The 20,469-nt window shown below is 41.3% G+C and overlaps 1 protein-coding gene across 4 annotated transcripts in view; it reads left to right on the top strand.

Annotated features, from left to right (window-relative positions):
• iqsec1b (IQ motif and Sec7 domain ArfGEF 1b) overlaps window positions 1-20,469 on the top strand; it is a 136,462-nt gene that overhangs the window by 57,608 nt on the left and 58,385 nt on the right. For 3 of the 4 annotated variants that reach the window (XM_029113622.2, XM_013136012.4, XM_029113623.2), the window contains exon 2: window positions 2,029-2,136. In XM_029113622.2, coding sequence (XP_028969455.2) covers window positions 2,029-2,136 — 108 coding nt within the window. Of the gene's footprint in view, window positions 1-2,028; window positions 2,137-19,148; window positions 19,660-20,469 lie in introns of those variants that run through there. The other variant, XM_029113632.2, reaches the window with a different exon arrangement.

Genomic DNA, 20,469 nt, shown 5'->3' on the forward strand with positions numbered 1-20,469 from the left:
ATTCACAACATTGACCACGGACTAATGTTGTCTGGTAGACTTTAACTGACAGGTCCCAAAAGGTGGAAGTCAATGACGTTTTATCTCTCCTTCTGTCTTCCACTGGTTCCCCCCAGGGGTGTGTGGGTGTGTGGGTGTGTGGGTGTGTGGGTGTGGGGGTGTGGGGGTGTGTGGGGGTGTGGGGTGGGTGTGGGGGTGTGTATGTGTGTGTGTGTGTGTGTGTGGGGTGGGTGTGGGGGTGTGTGTGTGTGGGGGGGTGGGTGGGTGGGTGGGTGGGTGGGTGGGTGGGTGGTTCGGGTCGGGTCGGGTCGTCCCCCACGTGTGTCGAACAACAATTGTTAATAAGTAACTTTTGAACTAAATATGGATGTTGGTCGTGCAAAGGACCATCAGTGCATGTATTTTTATCGGAAGCTTAGATATTTTAATGTCAACCCCCCTTTTATGAGAATGTTTTATTCTTGTTTCATTGAGTCTATTTTACCATTTTCTATATATAAATACAGTGGATATAACAAATCTACCCACCCCTGATAAAATGCCAGGTTTCTGTGATGTAAAAGAATGAGACAAAGATAAATCATGTCAGAAATATTTCCACTCTTAATGTGAACAATTCAGTTGAAAAACAAACTGAAATCTTCAAGGGGGTAAAAATGAAAAATAAAAACCTTACTATAAGGTTTCCAAGAGGCCTACAGCAACATTAAAGGAACTGCAGGAATTTCTGGCAAGTACTGGCTGTGTGCTACAATGTGACAACAATCTCCCATATTCTTCATATGAATGGGTTATGGGGTAGGGTGGCAAGACGGAAGCCTTTTCTTACAAAGAAAAACATCCAAGCCCGGTTGAAGTTTGCAAATACAAACATCAAGTCCCCCAAAAGCATGTGGGAAAATATTTTATTTTCTGATTAAACCAAAGTTGAATATTTTGGCCATCATTCCAAAAGGTATGTTTGACTCAAAAACAACACTGCACATCATCCAAAGAACACTATACCCACAGTGAAGCATGGTGGTGGCCGCATCATGCTTTGGGGCTGTTTTTATTCAGCTGGAACCTGGGTCTTAGTCAGGCTGGAGGGAATTATGAACAGTTCCAAAAACCAGGCTATTTTGGCACAAAATAGCCTGGAGGAGGAAGTTCACCTTTCAGCATGACAACGACCCAAAGCACACATCCAAATCCACAAAACATGGCTTCACCAGAAGAACAAAGTTTTGGAATGGCCCAGCCAGAGCCCAGACCTGAATCTAATTGAACATCTGTGGGGTGATCTGAAGAGGGCTGTGTACAGGAGATTTGACAGATTTGGAGCACTTTTTGCAAAGAAGACTGGGCAAATATTGCCACATCAAGATGTGCCACGCTACCAGACTCCTACCCAAAAAGACTGAGTGCTGTAATAAATAAAAGAAAGCCCCCTCAAAGATTTGAATTTTTTTTTCAATTGAATTGTTCACATTATAGGTCACATTAAACGTGGAAAAGGTTCTGACATGATTTATCTTTGTCTCATTCTTTTACATCACAAGAACCTGGCATTTTAACAGGGGTGTGTAGACTTTACATATCCACTGTAGGTTGGAGGGAATTGTTAGATTGTGTAGTAAAATTTCAGGCATAAATCTAAATGGCCTCTCCCAACGGTACGAAGTCAGTGAAACCCCAGTCAGTCCTTACTGACCCTAGTCAGTGATAGAATTACAAAGAAGTTCTATGTTGTTTCTTTTGTGTGTGAATTGTTGTGTGGTCTTTGGGGAGTTAACTGTGTTCATTGTGTTGATAGTTTATTGTACTGCTGGCTGTGCAACAAATTGCCCTTCGTGGATAATAAAGACAGCTAAATAACTAGCTAACAAAGCTATTAGATGACACAGCTGCTGAATGTAGCAAAACTAGTTTGAGTCAACTGATCTGATTAATTCTAGATGTTTTGTTTACCCAGTCCAATTAGCAAAGGTTTTCCATGCGATTAAAATATTAAACTAAATGACAGTATCTTTTTACTTCATGTTTCAGGCGCCAAGCTTCTCAGCCAGTTGAAGACAAAGAGTGCCCTTTGACCCTTAAAGCTCCGCCCTGTAGAAGAAGCCACCCCTGTCGGACCTGGAAATCTGCCTCGTTTGGGTAAATGTTTAAATCTCACTGTTCCACTGTTGACATGTCACTGTTTTTTCAGAACAGCCATTCTGTATCACTCTCTTTTTAACTCTTGGGATAAAACTACAAGAAGTGTCTGTTGCTGTAGAGACATGTCTGTTGCTCAGATATATTTGCCCAGTTGGACACATTCTGGTTGGGGCTGGTATAGAACATGGAGGGGAGGGGCTGGTGTTCAGTGTGTGTTGAAGACCTACTGAACACCACACACTATGGCACTGTTCAACACACACTAAACACTATACCCTATATTACTGTTGAACACACACTGAACACCACACCCTATGGTACTGTTGAACACACACTGAACACTATAACCTATATTACTGTTCAACACACACTGAACGCCACACCCTATGGTACTATTGAACACACACTGAACACTATAACCTATATTACTGTTCAACACACACTGAACACCACACCATATGGTACTGTTCCACACACACTGAACACTATAACCTATATTACTGTTCAACACACACTGAACGCCACACCCTATGGTACTGTTCAAGATAGGGAATAGATGAAGAGAAAGACCGAGACATAGGGAACAGATGAATTTCTATGGAGATACCTTGCAGTTGTAGATGGAAACTGCTGTTCAGAGCTGTGCGGAGCTGTGAGACTTATGCTTCAAATACTGGATCACAGTTTAAAAGGCTTGTCTCTCTACATCGTTCTCTTATCTGGCTGAATGGCTGGCTGGCTGGCTGTATGGATATTATTTGGCTATATTCAACTAAATCATTAGGTCTTTGCATGAGTGTCCGTTTGTATGTATGCATGAATGTGTTCAGTATACCAGGGTCAATGTAGGTGATCAGACAGGTCAAGTGTTCAGCAGTCTGAACCCATTCAACCAGCCGTTTACTCAGCCAGATAAGATGTAGAAGAAACCTCTAAGCCTTTTGGTGTGAGACCCTCTGGTTCAGTCCCTGTCTGGACTGAAATGAACAGCTTATGGCTGGGTGAGAAAGGTCCTTGATTATGCTACATGTGTTTAACCAGGGGCTAGGACGTCCTCGGCTATGTGAATGAGGAACTTTATACTGCTGACTCTCCCCTGCCATCCTGTTGATCTGGGTTAAGGGGCGTATGTGCCTCTGCATCCACAAGTCACCAGTCATCTATGTGGTTTTGCTGACAGGGAGGTAGAGGGTGTTTTCTTTGCACCACAAGGCCAGTTTTCTTATTTCCCCCAGACTGAATCCTTGTTGGTGGTCATCAAACATGCATCCTTGATGTCACCTGGAAACCTGATGATGGAGTCTGTGTGGGGCCACACAATCATGGGCAAACAGGGATTAAAAGAGAGGAATGAGGACCTCCTGGGCTCATTACAAAGAGGGGGGAACAGGCGGTAATTGAGGGGGGGGAGCAGGCGGTAATTGAGGGGGGGGGAGCAGGCGGTGATGGGGGGGAGCAGGCGGTGATGGGGGAGCAGGCGGTGATGGGGGGGAGCAGGCGGTGATGGGGGGGAGCAGGCGGTGATGGGGGGGGCAGGCGGTGATGGGGGGGGCAGGCGGTGATGGGGGGGGAGCAGGCTGTGATTGAGAGGGGGGGGAGCAGGCTGTGATTGAGAGGGGGGGGAGCAGGCTGTGATTGAGAGGGGGGGGAGCAGGCTGTGATTGAGGGGGGGGGGGGGAGCAGGCTGTGATTGAGAGGGGGGGGAGCAGGCTGTGATTGAGAGGGGGGGGAGCAGGCTGTGATTGAGAGGGGGGGGAGCAGGCTGTGATAGAGGGGGGGGAGCATTAAAGCATAGCGCTCAGTACTTTATTGTCCGTCTATGGTAAGATTTAGCAGTAGCCGCATGTCACTATAAGACAATATGAATACTGCAGATATAGTATCTCTTCGACCAACATCAACCAAAAGAATCAGTGGAACAGCCTTAACCAGTGGAACAGCCTTAACCAGTGGAACAGCCTTAACCAGTGGAACAGCCTTAACCAGTGGAACAGCCTTAACCAGTGGAACAGCCTTAACCCGAACTTAGCTGAGTAAACAGCTAAATATGTTTTGAATGAGAATACATATTTTCTGTGAGTAGTGCGAGCGGAGTGAGAGCGTACATTAGTCTTTTTCTTTTTCTCATTTTTTTTTTTCCACCTGACTGAGGAGAAAGTACTTTACGAGGATTGTCATTCAAATAGCCTGATTTAGCCGGTGTGTTAGCTAGCACTGCCTTAGTCAACCAGTGGGAAAACACATACATTAACAGAAGGTAGAGCAAGACATTGCAATGCTTGGGTTGTGGGTTTGAGTCCCACTGGGGGGCCAAAATATGACAATGTATGTTCTCAGTGCTCTAAGGTGCTATTGGGTTCCAGGACAGAGGAGAGCTTTGTCTGGGCTGAGAGGGAGCTGTCCTCCCATTGGAGCAGGATGGGAAGCATCGGTTTTTGACTATCTGTTGATGCATGACCTCCGAAAGACTGACTTTCTCTGTCTGGTGTCCCTGTGTTCTTTTACTGTTGTGTAAAAACACGCACACAACTACTTACATGAACAACACCCGGATTTTGGGGTCTGAGTGTGTGTCTGTGTCTGTGAGAGTGCATGTTTGGACCTTTTGAATGCACCTACATTTGCCTCCATGTGAGCAAAATTACCCCCCCCCCAACCACCAAGTTTTTCTGTCTGTGTTTCTAGGACCAATAGGATTAGCTGCACTGGAGCTGTTAAAATGTTTCTACTGTTGACCTTTTATTTCTAGTTCAGTCTGAGTTGAGACAGACAGGCACCCAGTCTACAGTCAGAGAGACAGACCTTGGTTTACAGTCAGAGAGACAGACCTTGGTTTGCAGTCAGAGAGACAGACCTCGGTTTTGCAGTCCAAATAGAATAGACAGACTCAAATGTGGACAGTATAGATCTGATCTCTGAAGAAACACTGCCCTCATCTGGTAGATGTGCTGCATTGTATTTTAGATCACTAGTGATTCCATGCAGATATTCTCTGCCATCTTCTCCAGCTAAAGTTGTAATGCTTCAGCAACATTAACCAAGGAGACATTGGCTGGAACACTGGATCACTGGAACACCCTGGGGAGCCTTGTTGATAGTCCTGTTTCTCTCAGCTGTCTGTCTGTCTACCTGTCTGTCCACCTGCCTGTCTACCTGTGTTTTAGTGTCAGTCTGTTTGGTTTAGTGGTTCCAGACAGGCAGAAACCTTTACGTCTTTCCTTGAGATTGACTGCTCCAGTAACAGAACCCTCAGACTGCCTCACAACACTGACAGCTGTCACACACACAGGAAATGTTGTCTTTTGGGGGTTCAGTCAGTCATCTGTATCTAAATGTCAAAGTGCCCCCTCCCCGAGAAGCCCTGGGTGTTGCCTGGACACAGTTCCTGTTTCCATGGCTACCACTGCTGGACCAACCCTCCCTTTGCTCGTGGAGGGGGCGGGGGGGGTAGTAGCGATTATTCCGGTGCAGGGCTACAAACACAGCAGGTGAACAACCTCCTCGTTCCAGCAACCACAGATCTCCCCACAGAACACCCTCATAACCTAATGAGATGTTATGTCATACCTAATTACAAATCAGCTGTCCCGCCCTCTCAAGTTAGCCTTTTAATAACAAAACCTGTTTTGGAGGAAGATCGGCCCCATAAACATCAATTGTGTGAATGTTTGACTCCATTAAAGGGCGGAGCTGAAGGTGTAGGGACAAACACTAACACACATGTGGCCTCAGACCATACAGCTCTTTGAAATGCTCTGCCTTTAAGTTGCCTGAGGATGTAGGTGTGAGTAACAGAGGAAGAGTGTGTGCGTTTGTGTGTGTGAAGGACAGAGAGGAAGTTAAGTGTGTGGCCCTGTGGCTGACAGACTGGCTGTCTGATTGACTAACTGGTTTACTGGCTTTTTGTCTGACTGTGGGCTTTTCCATCTGTCGTTCCTTTCATCTTGTTTAAGTCCAAACCAGACCTCTGCTGACACAACCTTCTCATTCAGCCCTACCTTTCTATGTAGATCAGGTGATTGACTCAGCCATTGCAGAATATTCCACTTCTTTGCCTTAAAAATCTCCTGGGTTGCTTTCCCAGTATGTTTTGGGTCATTGTCCATCTGTAAAGTGAAGCTCAACCAACTTTGTTGAATTTGGCTGAATCTGAGGAGACATTATATCCCTATACACTTCAGAATTCATTCGTCTCCTGTCTTCTGTCACATCATCAATAAACACTAGTGACCCAGTGCCATTGGAATCCATGCATGCCCATGCCATCACACTGCCTCCACTGTGTTTTACAGATGATGTGGTATGCTTTGCATGTCTCACTATGAATGCTTGGTTATAAGGGCATGTCTACATTATACACCTACAGAACATTATACAGCATGACCACAGAACATTATACACATACAGAAGATTATGCACCTACAGAATATTATACAGCATGAACACAGAACATTATACAGCATGCCCACAGAACATTATACAGCATGACCACAGAACATTATACACATACAGAACATTATACAGCATGAACAAAGAACATTATACACATACGGAACATTATACAGCATGCCCACAGAACATTATATACATACAGAACATTATACATCATGACCACAGAACATTATTCACTTACAGAACATTATACATCATGACCACAGAACATTATTCACTTACAGAAGATTATGCACCTACAGAATATTATACAGCATGACCACAGAACATTATACACCTACAGAACATTATACAGCATGCCCACAGAACATTATACACATACAGAACATTATACACATACAGAATATTATACAGCATGAACACAGAACACTATACACATACAGAACATTATACACATACAGAACATTATACAGCATGACCACAGAACACTATACACATACAAAAAATTATTCAGCATGCCCACAGAACATTATACACATACAGAATATTATACACATACAGAATATTATACACATACAGAATATTATACACATACAGAATATTATACACATACAGAACATTATACACCTACAGAACATTATACAGCATGCCCACTGAACATTATACACATACAGAACATTATACAGCATGCCCACAGAACATTATACACATACAGAACATTATACACCTACAGAACATTATACATCATGACCGCAGAACATTATACACATACAGAATATTATACACATACAGAACATTATACACCTACAGAACATTATACAGCATGACCACAGAACATTATACACATACAGAACATTATACACCTACAGAACATTATACACCTACAGAACATTATACACCTACAGAACATTATACAGCATGACCACAGAACATTATACACATACAGAACATTATACACATACAGAACATTATACACATACAGAACATTATACACCTACAGAACATTATACAGCATGACCACAGAACATTATACACATACAGAACATTATACACATACAGAACAGTATACACCTACAGAACATTATACAGCATGACCACAGAACATTATACACCTACAGAACATTATATACATACAGAACATTATACATCATGACCACAGAACATTATTCACTTACAGAACATTATACATCATGACCACAGAACATTATTCACTTACAGAAGATTATGCACCTACAGAATATTATACAGCATGACCACAGAACATTATACACCTACAGAGCATTATACAGCATGCCCACAGAACATTATACACATACAGAACATTATACAGCATGAACAAAGAACATTATACACATACGGAACATTATACAGCATCCCCACAGAACATTATATACATACAGAACATTATACATCATGACCACAGAACATTATTCACTTACAGAACATTATACATCATGACCACAGAACATTATTCACTTACAGAAGATTATGCACCTACAGAATATTATACAGCATGACCACAGAACATTATACACCTACAGAACATTATACAGCATGCCCACAGAACATTATACACATACAGAACATTATACACATACAGAATATTATACAGCATGAACACAGAACACTATAAACATACAGAACATTATACACATACAGAACATTATACAGCATGACCACAGAACACTATACACATACAAAAAATTATTCAGCATGCCCACAGAACATTATACACATACAGAATATTATACACATACAGAATATTATACACATACAGAATATTATACACATACAGAATATTATACACATACAGAATATTATACACCTACAGAACATTATACAGCATGCCCACTGAACATTATACACATACAGAACATTATACAGCATGCCCACAGAACATTATACACATACAGAACATTATACACCTATAGAACATTATACATCATGACCGCAGAACATTATACACATACAGAATATTATACACATACAGAATATTTTACATCATGGCTACAGAACATTATACACATACAGAACATTATACACATACAGAACATTATACACATACAGAACATTATACACCTACAGAACATTATACAGCATGACCACAGAACATTATACACCTACAGAACATTATACACCTACAGAACATTATACAGCATGACCACAGAACATTATACACATACAGAATATTATACACATACAGAATATTTTACATCATGGCTACAGAACATTATACACATACAGAACATTATACACATACAGAACATTATACACCTACAGAACATTATACAGCATGACCACAGAACATTATTCACTTACAGAACATTATACATCATGACCACAGAACATTATTCACTTACAGAAGATTATGCACCTACAGAATATTATACAGCATGACCACAGAACATTATACACCTACAGAACATTATACAGCATGCCCACAGAACATTATACACATACAGAACATTATACACATACAGAATATTATACAGCATGAACACAGAACACTATACACATACAGAACATTATACACATACAGAACATTATACAGCATGACCACAGAACACTATACACATACAAAAAATTATTCAGCATGCCCACAGAACATTATACACATACAGAACATTATACACATACAGAATATTATACACATACAGAATATTATACACATACAGAATATTATACACCTACAGAACATTATACAGCATGCCCACTGAACATTATACACATACAGAACATTATACAGCATGCCCACAGAACATTATACACATACAGAACATTATACACCTATAGAACATTATACATCATGACCGCAGAACATTATACACATACAGAATATTATACACATACAGAATATTTTACATCATGGCTACAGAACATTATACACATACAGAACATTATACACATACAGAACATTATACACATACAGAACATTATACACCTACAGAACATTATACAGCATGACCACAGAACATTATACACCTACAGAACATTATACACCTACAGAACATTATACAGCATGACCACAGAACATTATACACATACAGAATATTATACACATACAGAATATTTTACATCATGGCTACAGAACATTATACACATACAGAACATTATACACATACAGAACATTATACACCTACAGAACATTATACAGCATGACCACAGAACATTATTCACTTACAGAACATTATACATCATGACCACAGAACATTATTCACTTACAGAAGATTATGCACCTACAGAATATTATACAGCATGACCACAGAACATTATACACCTACAGAACATTATACAGCATGCCCACAGAACATTATACACATACAGAACATTATACACATACAGAATATTATACAGCATGAACACAGAACACTATACACATACAGAACATTATACACATACAGAACATTATACAGCATGACCACAGAACACTATACACATACAAAAAATTATTCAGCATGCCCACAGAACATTATACACATACAGAATATTATACACATACAGAATATTATACACATACAGAATATTATACACATACAGAATATTATACACCTACAGAACATTATACAGCATGCCCACTGAACATTATACACATACAGAACATTATACAGCATGCCCACAGAACATTATACACATACAGAACATTATACACCTATAGAACATTATACATCATGACCGCAGAACATTATACACATACAGAATATTATACACATACAGAATATTTTACATCATGGCTACAGAACATTATACACATACAGAACATTATACACATACAGAACATTATACACCTACAGAACATTATACAGCATGACCACAGAACATTATACACCTACAGAACATTATACACCTACAGAACATTATACAGCATGACCACAGAACATTATACACATACAGAATATTATACACATACAGAATATTTTACATCATGGCTACAGAACATTATACACAAACAGAACATTATACACATACAGAACATTATACACCTACAGAACATTATACAGCATGACCACAGAACATTATACACATACAGAACATTATACACATACAGAACAGTATACACCTACAGAACATTATACAGCATGACCACAGAACATTATACACATACAGAACATTATACAGCATGACCACAGAACAGTATACACATACAGAACATTATACACCTACAGAACATTATACAGCATGACCACAGAACATTATACACATACAGAACATTATACACATACAGAACATTATACACATACAGAACATTATACACATACAGAACATTATACACATACAGAACATTATACACCTACAGAACATTATACATCCTGGCTACAGAAAATACTTTAGACCAGAGCCCTATTCCCTATATAGTACATTACTTTAGACCAGAGCCCTATTCCCTATATAGTACACTACTTTAGACCAGAGGCCTATTCCCTATATAGTACACTACTTTAGACCAGAGCCCTATTCCCTATATAGTACACTACTTTAGACCAGAACTCCATTCCCTATGTAGTACACTACTATAGAACAGAGCCTTATTCCCTATATAGTACATTACTTTAGACCAGAACCCTATTCCCTATATCGTACACTACTTTAGACCAGTGCCCTATTCCCTATATAGTACACTACTTTAGACCAGAACTCCGTTCCCTATATAGTACACTACTATAGAACAGAGCCTTATTTCCTATATAGTACATTACTTTAGACCAGAACCCTATTCCCTATATAATACGCTACTTTAGACCAGAGGCCTATTCCCATATGGTACACTACTTTAGACCAGAGGTCTATTGATAGTATTGGGACATGAAGCTGTGTAAGGCATGTTTCACAGTGTGTGTTTTCTTCTGTTATTGGGATAAACATACGTAATTACATTGTCGAGATTTGTACACCTTGCTGTACACAACACACAAACACACACTTTAAGAACTTTATTTGAGCCCACTAATTAACAAGGACAAAATAAAATAAATTGGGAAACACCTTGTACCCATACATTGCCAGGCCTATCATCCTTGCCCTACAGTACGTAGGCCTGCCATTTAAAGACCATGCACTGTTAATTCAGATCCTGTAACATGAATGATAACAGGATGATAACTCACCAACTTGACTGCAGAGCACTTCTGGAATATACAAGAATATTTCAAAGCTCTAGAACACACTAGAAATCTCTAGAATAACAGAAGCTCTAGAACACACTAGAAATCTCTAGAATAACAGAAGCTCTAGAACACACTAGAAATCTCTAGAATAACAGAAGCTCTAGAACACATCAAAGATGAGAAAATCTCTGAGATGCCTTAGATTGTATTGTAGTGCAGGGTGAAGAAAGCCATCAAAATACTGGAATACTAAGTTCAGATGGCTCATAGTGTTACTGTACTCTGCAGCAGTAGCTCAACATCAACCTTGGTAGCCTCCATCTCCTGAGTGTCTTTTTGAGCTAAAACATCATCCATCAGAGCTCTGTCGCTAAAACAGCTTTCGTCCAATAAACCCTCTCATTCAGTCTCAGATTAAAATAATTACTGTCAAGAAAATCTCAGCTGGTATTAAATTATCACAGGAAAGAAAGAGAGAGACACAGAGATTTTTTTTACACTTGCTTTGCCAATGTTTTCAATGCTAATATTACTCTTTAATTTGAATTGCGAGAACAGACGCGGTCCATCAGACAAGACAAACTATGTTCACTGCCCACAACATGAGGTGGAAGAAGAGCTGCACTTTTTTGCAAAAATCACGTTCAAGAGAAAAATATTTCCCATGGTTCATATACTGAAAGAATGTGGAAAGATTCAAACTTTGATAAACTCGTATGTATTTTTTAAATGTGTAATCACAGCATGAACATGTGTGACTGGTTACAGGGGAAAATAATCCTTCTTTGTCCTTGGGTGGTGCGTGCGTGCATGTGCGCTCGTGCATGTGCGCTTGTGCATACGTTTGTGTGTTTGTGTTGATATTTAGCAAAGAAGCCACCAGGGGGAGGCATCACTAGGAACCGACACACTGGTCTGTCCGTGGTGTGTTGGTGGGGCCCGTCTTCTGTCTGAAGTGATGGAGACACACTGGTCTGTCCGTGGTGTGTTGGTGGGGCCCGTCTTCTGTCTGAAGTGATGGAGACACACTGGTCTGTCCGTGGTGTGTTGGTGGTGCCCGTCTTCTGTCTGAAGTGATGGAGACGCACTGGTCTGTCCGTGGTGTGTTGGTGGGGCCCGTCTTCTGTCTGAAGTGATGGAGACGCACTGGTCTGTCCGTGGTGTGTTGGTGGGGCCTGTCTTCTGTCTGAAGTGATGGAGTCACTGGTCCTTGGTCCCAGGTCATGGTTGTGTTGTTCCAGCCAATTGGCTCTGGGCCCCAGGTCATGGTTCTGACTGGGCTTAAGGTGTATAGATAGAAATGTTAGGGATTCTCAGCAAAACCAAAACTCCATAACCTACAACACAAAAGTATTCAGTAACACTTGATTTGAAAGGGTGTACATAATAGTGACATGAAATTGTCATGATACTGTCATAGCCATGATATGACACGTATGAATCATTATGAACATTTAAGCAAGGTTGACATTGTTTAGGATGTCTTTGTTATGACAACTTGACATTAACCACAACATTAGATTTGACTAAACTTTATTGTAATTGAACTGTCCAAAGTACAGTACAATGAAATTGAAGGAGAAGGGTAGCATGTGCAACTGAAATGCAGGGATAACAGCCATGAGGTTCCCGAGGTTGACATGTACAGGTAACAACTGAAAACTTCAGACTTTACAGTGTCAGAGTCCAGTAGTACAAAGGGTGGGTGTGGTTATTGATGGGTCACAGATTTCTGCAGGGTTACAGCAGATGAAAAGTGTTCCTGAGCCTGCTGATGCGGGAATGAAGAGACCTGTACCACCTGCCTTTTGGAAGGAGGGCAAACAGTTTGGCATGGATGTGAAGGGTCCCTGATGATGCCACACGCCCTGCACAGACACTGCTTGTGCTGGAGGTCTACGATGGCAGGGAGCTGGGTACCAGTGATGTGCTGGAGGTCTACGATGGCCGGGAGCTGGGTACCAGTGATGTGCTGGAGGTCTACGATGGCCGGGAGCTGGGTACCAGTGATGTGCTGGAGGTCTACGATGGCCGGGAGCTGGGTACCAGTGATGTGCTGGAGGTCTACGATGGCCGGGAGCTGGGTACCAGTGATGTGCTGGGGGGTTTCCACCACCCGTTGCAGGACCTTCCAGTCGGCTATGGAGCAAACGCCAAACCATGCTGTGGCGCAGTTAGTCAGAAACATTACCTGTCATAAACATGTCATAGCAGGCCTTATTATCAAACTTGAAGAAACTATTTAGCTTTATGTGTTAGCATTAAATACAACTGTCATATGTGGTTGGTTTTGACATTGGTTCTCATGAGACCATTATAATTGTCATGAATATTTTTTTTGACCTCAAGAACATTGGTATTTGGATTGTCTTAAAGTTGTCATGACGTGTTGTAACACTGTCAAATGCATTCATAAGTGTCATTAATATTTTTCTTGACCTCAAGTACAGTGGTACACTTTGGACTTGTCATAAAGATGTAATTAAGTTTGTCAAAATGCTTTTAAATACCTTAAAAAAATGCAATACATTTCCTTTATTGTTTTTGCACAACAAATGTTTCCTAAAAAAAAAAACTACTTTCAACAATCCTACTTTGGTCACACTTTCCGATAAGGGTACATGAACAACCATTAACAAATGCAGTAGTTACCTTGAACGAACATTGATGAAAAATGATGAACAAGACATGAACAAACGGTTAACAATGATAAACCTTACTTTATTAATGGTTTACAAATGCATTAACAAACAGAGTGTAGTGTATATTTGTTCATGTTGACACAGGACATGTCATTCTTTGCAAGAACACAGTTAGTACAGTAAATTAAGGTTGATACAGGACATCCATTCATGTACAGTACCTAATATTTGCATGAACAACAGCCAAAGTAAGATAAACTATTCATAATATAATCACATTGAAAATATTATTTATAAAGTAGGCTAGATAGTGATAGTTTAACAAATTACCTTCATGTTAACACAAATAGAACATGACTGAGTGCTACCTGGAACTGACAAACATACAGCTAACTGGAGCCAGCTAATAACCAACCAAAGCCAGTTTACAGGGAACAAGCTAACATTACAGTGCAACGATTGCACATTTCCTAAACAATACAGTTACAAAATTCAATTATATTAATCTTAGGGACATTGTTAGGAGTCTTGTTTTTTAAAACAAAAAAATCTGTACAGTGCAGTACCAAATTCGTTTTTTCCAAGGGAATGCACCACCATCTTGGCATTTTACATAGACATGGGTCTCTGTCATAGTAATACAATTACCAGGCTTTTCCAACCATCTACATACACTTTAACAGGCAACTGTTTCAAACTGTATCGGAAGGTCCAGTGTACTTTTGTACTTTACCGACCAGGAAAACAGGATAAATGATGAGAAAGACATGGCTTTTCCTTGAAGAGTTAGGAGACCGCGCAGGCGTTTTGATCGTTAACAGTCCCAACGCAACACGACCATGTCAAACTGCCCCCTATAGGCCACCCGTAGTAAATGTCCTTCAATATAAAAGTGTCCTTCAAAATTCTATCAACCCCAAATAGGTCCATACATTTTGTATGTCACACCTATGTGAAGACGCAAGTAGCCAGTCTACCTTTTAATAATGGTTACTGCACTGTAATCATATTTACAAATTGGATTATGTACAGTGGGGAGAACAAGTATTTTATACACTGCCGATTTTGCAGGTTTTCCTAATTACAAAGCATGTAGAGGGCTGTCATTTTTATCATAAGTACACTTCAACTATGAGAGACGGAATCTAAAACAAAAATCCAGAAAATCACATTGTATGATCTTTTAATAATTAATTTGCATTTTATTGCGTGACATAAGTATTTGATCACCTACCAACCAGTAAGAATTCTAGCTCTCTCAGACCTGTTAGTTTTTCTTTAAGAAGCCCTCCTGTTCTCCACTCATTACCTGTATTAACTGCACTTGTTCTCCACTCATTACCTGTATTAACTCCTCCTGTTCTCCACTCATTACCTGTATTAACTCCTCCTGTTCTCCACTCAGTACCTGTATTAACTCCTCCTGTTCTCCACTCATTACCTGTATTAACTCCTCCTGTTCTCCACTCATTACCTGTATTAACTCCTCCTGTTCTCCACTCATTACCTGTATTAACTCCTCCTGTTCTCCACTCATTACCTGTATTAACTCCTCCTGTTCTCCACTCATTACCTGTATTAACTCCTCCTGTTCTCCACTCATTACCTGTATTTACTGCACCTGCACTTTAGGCCCCTTAGTATGGTGTTCCTAATAATCCTTTAGGTGAGTTTATATACACACACACACATATACACACACACACATAACTACACTCACCTAAAGGATTATTAGGAACACCATACTAATACTGTGTTTGACCCCCTTTCGCCTTCAGAACTGCCTTAATTCTACGTGGCATTGAGTCAACAAGGTGCTGAAAGCATTCTTTAGAAATGTTGGCCCATATTGATAGGATAGCATCTTGCAGTTGATGGAGATTTGTGGGATGCACATCCAGGGCACGAAGCTCCCGTTCCACCACATCCCAAAGATGCTCTATTGGGTTGAGATCTGGTGACTGTGGGGGCCATTTCAGTACAGTGAACTCATTGTCATGTTCAAGAAACCAGTTTGAAATTATTCAAGCTTTGTGACATGGTGCATTATCCTGCTGGAAGTAGCCATCAGAGGATGGGTACATGGTGGTCATAAAGGGATGGACATGGTCAGAAACAATGCTCAGGTAGGCTGTGGCATTTAAACGATGCCCAATTGGCACTAAGGGGCCTAAAGTTTGCCAAGAAAACATCCCCCACACCATTACACCACCACCACCAGCCTGCACAGTGGTAACAAGGCATAATGGATCCATGTTCTCATTCTGTTTACGCCAAATTCAGACTCTACCATCTGAATGTCTCAACATAAATCGAGACTCATCAGACCAGGCAACATTCTTCCAGTCTTCAACTGTCCAATTTTGGTGAGCTCGTGCAAATTGTAGCCTCTTTTTCCTATTTATAGTGGAGATGAGTGGTACCCGGTGGGGTCTTCTGCTGTTGTAGCCCATCCGCCTCAAGGTTGTGCGTGTTGTGGCTTCACAAATGCTTTGCTGCATACCTCTGTTGTAACGAGTGGTTATTTCAGTCAAAGATGCTCTTCTATCAGCTTGAATCAGTCGGCCCATTCTCCTCTGACCTCTAGCATCAACAAGGCATTTTCGCCCACAGGACTGCCGCATACTGGATGTTTTTCCCTTTTCACACCATTCTTTGTAAACCCTAGAAATGGTTGTGGGTGGAAATCCCAGTAACTGAGCAGATTGTGAAATACTCAGACCGGCCCGTCTGGCACCAACAACCATGCCACACTCAAAATTACTAAAATCACCTTTCTTTCCCATTCTGACATTCAGTTTGGAGTTCAGGAGATTGTCTTGACCAGGACCACACCCCTAAATGCATTGAAGCAACTGCCATGTGATTGGTTGATTATATAATTGCATTAATGGGAAATTGAACAGGTGTTCCTAATAATCCTTTAGGGGTGTGTGTGTGTGTGTGTGTGTGTGTGTGTGTATTTATGTATATATGTGTGTGTGTGTGTGTATATATATGGGACTGACCCATCATTAAACGCCACAGCAGGAGGATGGAGTTATTTTGCTGACTTGATTTATGCCCCCCCCCCCCCTCTTTCCATGTCTATCAGGCCTGAATATAGAATAATACCATTCTTTATCTTTCGCTCACATTGTTACATTTATCTCCCAACATCAGATTTTTGTTTGATGTTGCCAAAACCGAGTCCCTGGTTTTGGCATATGGTCCTTCTTGGCATAGAACATGACTAGCCCCCACACTGAGGTGTAGTTTGAGCTGAGGGGTATGGTATGGGCAAAGGGGTGTGGCCTGTGTAGAAGGAGGTGATAAGGCTTTGAAACGTCTTAATTCCTCCTGAAATGAGATGACACTTAGACAAACGCTGGCTTGCTCCCTCCCTCCCTGCCTCCCTCCCTCCCTGCCTCCCTCCTTTGCACTGCCCTCATCACATGATGTATGAGGTTCCATATTGCATCAGCAGCGGCTGTTCAGTAGCCGTTACCCTGTACAGCCCCACCCCCCCCATCGACAGCCTTTTTGTCACAAGGACAAAGGCCCTGTTGGGGGTGATCAGCGTGCATGTGTGGCCCCGCAAATAAACTCTTATCCTCTGGTCCTTTGAACAAAGGCTGGTGATAAAATATATTTGACCCTTTTTCACAGGGTGCAATAAAACCGAAACATCTTCCTCTTTGAATGGCTACTAATTGACAAAGTGAAGATGGTTGGAGCTCTCCTTGCAGTAGCTCTTAGCACAGTGTATAGCTGTGATGCCTTGCCAGGTTTAATTCATGATCTTCTGCTGGAGGCCCTGATAAAGTGATGAGATGAGTGATTGACAGATAGTTTAATTGGAATATTTTAATATCCTGGAGACTTAACCCGGGTTTAGATGTTAATTACTCAAGGATACGTTTTTTAATTTAAGTTTATTAATATTAACTTTCAAACTGATTACCTGTATGTGCTTCTGTTGGATTAGTTGAATGTCTTTATTTACTGCCCCAGGTGCGTCTTTTCTTAACGGTTTTTAACACATTCTGTTTGTGAAATCCACATTCGTTACCACTTGCGTGTGTTAAAAGGCTTGATTTGAAAGGCAAATATTAGCTTGAACACGTCACTCTGTAGAAACAATCTTCTCCAACTCCCTGTCTGCCAACCTTTCCTTTCTCTAATCCTTTGTCTCGCCCTGTAATCTTCCCTTTCTCCCCTGTCTGCTTTCACCTTCTGTGATGGTGTGAGTGGAGAAAAGGGAGGCAAAAAGAGAAACATATTTTCTGTAACAATAATAAAGTCACCAACACGGCATCTGTGTGGTGGAGAACAACAGAATTAGTACACCCCCAAGGTGGAGCGCCGGAGAGGAAGGGGAGCCGCTGTGCCACGCAGAACAGACGTTACATCTTCCTCCTTTTTCAAAGGTTCATAATAAAAGGTTAAAATGAGTGACCTCTTTATGTCACTATTCAACAAGGATGCAGCTCCTGTGTCCAGAACGACTGGATGAACCATAAGAATGTTACCATCAAAGTTGAAACATAAATGTGGGAAAAAATTATTACAATCAATTTTTACTTGAATTCCATTCTGGTCCTGTAACACGAGCTGGTCTCTTGTATGTATTTATTTTTGAATGCTGTTAAGCCTCCATGTTCACCTAAACAATCAACATTTGACGGCTTTGTTTATGTCACTTTATCAACCACTTAGAGAATAAGTAATAGTTGTGAAGCCCCCTCCTCCCAGCTACTGCTCCTCCTTTCCCCTCTCTGTGCACCATGTGCTGCCTGCTGGTGATTAGCTGGACCCCTCCCCTGCCGGGCCGGTCTGGGCCTTCCTGTGCAGCATCTGATAAAGCATAATGAACACAGGCGTCACTGTGGAAGGCCTTTGTGTTGTTCTCTGAAGCCCCAGCCAGACTCAGTCTGCTGCTGAACATGGAGACTGTCTGCTTTTGTAGCAGTCAGCTGAAGCAGATGTAACTCCAAGGAGCAGATAGACCGTTTTTCTTTGGATTGTCTTGGACTTGGGAAGAGGACTGGTTCACCACGGACCAAGGCAATAGGGGAGAATACAAGCCGGCCAGCCTCGACCTAGTACTGCAGCAGAAGAGTGGGGGGGTGCTCCAGGAGTGCAGGAGGTGCTGAGATGAGACCCGACCGTTTGGACTTACTGACACCTGCCAGAGAACTTCAGACTGCCAGAGAACTCGCCCATCAGATGTTGCATTTCTGTTTCTCAGATTGTATTTTAGCTTGAGAAACTATCCACCATGTTTGTTTTAAGCTGCATTTTATGAATTTGTATCTGCCAGCCATCATGCTGAAATTCAAAGCTTTTTGTTTGGATTACTGGGAGTTCCTCTGTCCGCAGTCACTGAATGGCTTTTACAAAAGGTAAGCCGACGCCACTGAGGCAGACTTGACCAGTTACTGTGTTACATAATAGTACAGAACTGCACAGTTGGTGTCAGACAATGGGGCAAGACATGTTTGGATTAGGGTTGAGAGGGAGCGTATTTGGACAGGGGGTGCGGAGATGTTTGGACTGGGGGTGCGGAGATGTTTGGACTGGGGGTGCGGAGATGTTTGGACAGGGGCTGCGGAGATGTTTGGACAAGGGGTGCGGAGATGTTTGGACAAGGGGTGCGGAGATGTTTGGACAAGGGTAGTATTTACGGACATGGGATGAGGTTTTGGGGGATTGGGCAAGGTGTTTTACATTCATTCATTTCGTTCTTTTAGTATATGCTATTATCCAGAGTGAATTACAGTCTGTTATTTATCTTAACAACCTGACAACTCAGTCTGTAAATACCCTTACGTAAAATATTTAAGGGGGAAAAAAACACTTTACTCAGTCAAGTAGTTATCAGCACAGTCAGAGCAAGAAGAGGAAAAATAAATAATATAAAGTGACCTGACAAGATCTGCTATCCCAGCATGCTTTGTGTTAATATGTCCTCATCCCTGTCCTTATCCCCATTTCCCTGTCCTTGGGTTAGGGTCCTTTTCCTTGTCCCTGTGTCCTGTGTCCTCATCTCCGTGTCCTTGTCCTCTCATGTCCTAATCCTTGTGTCCTCATAATCATCCATGTCTCCTTGTTCCTGTCTCCTTGTCCCTCTCAGTGCTCAGGGTTCTGTTGTGTAAAAAAGTTATGTAAAGGTTATGGTTTTGATGTTCAGGTTAGGATTAGTGTGTGTGTGT

This window comes from Esox lucius, chromosome 2 (assembly GCF_011004845.1).
Source record: "Esox lucius isolate fEsoLuc1 chromosome 2, fEsoLuc1.pri, whole genome shotgun sequence".
Lineage (NCBI taxonomy): Eukaryota > Metazoa > Chordata > Actinopteri > Esociformes > Esocidae > Esox > Esox lucius.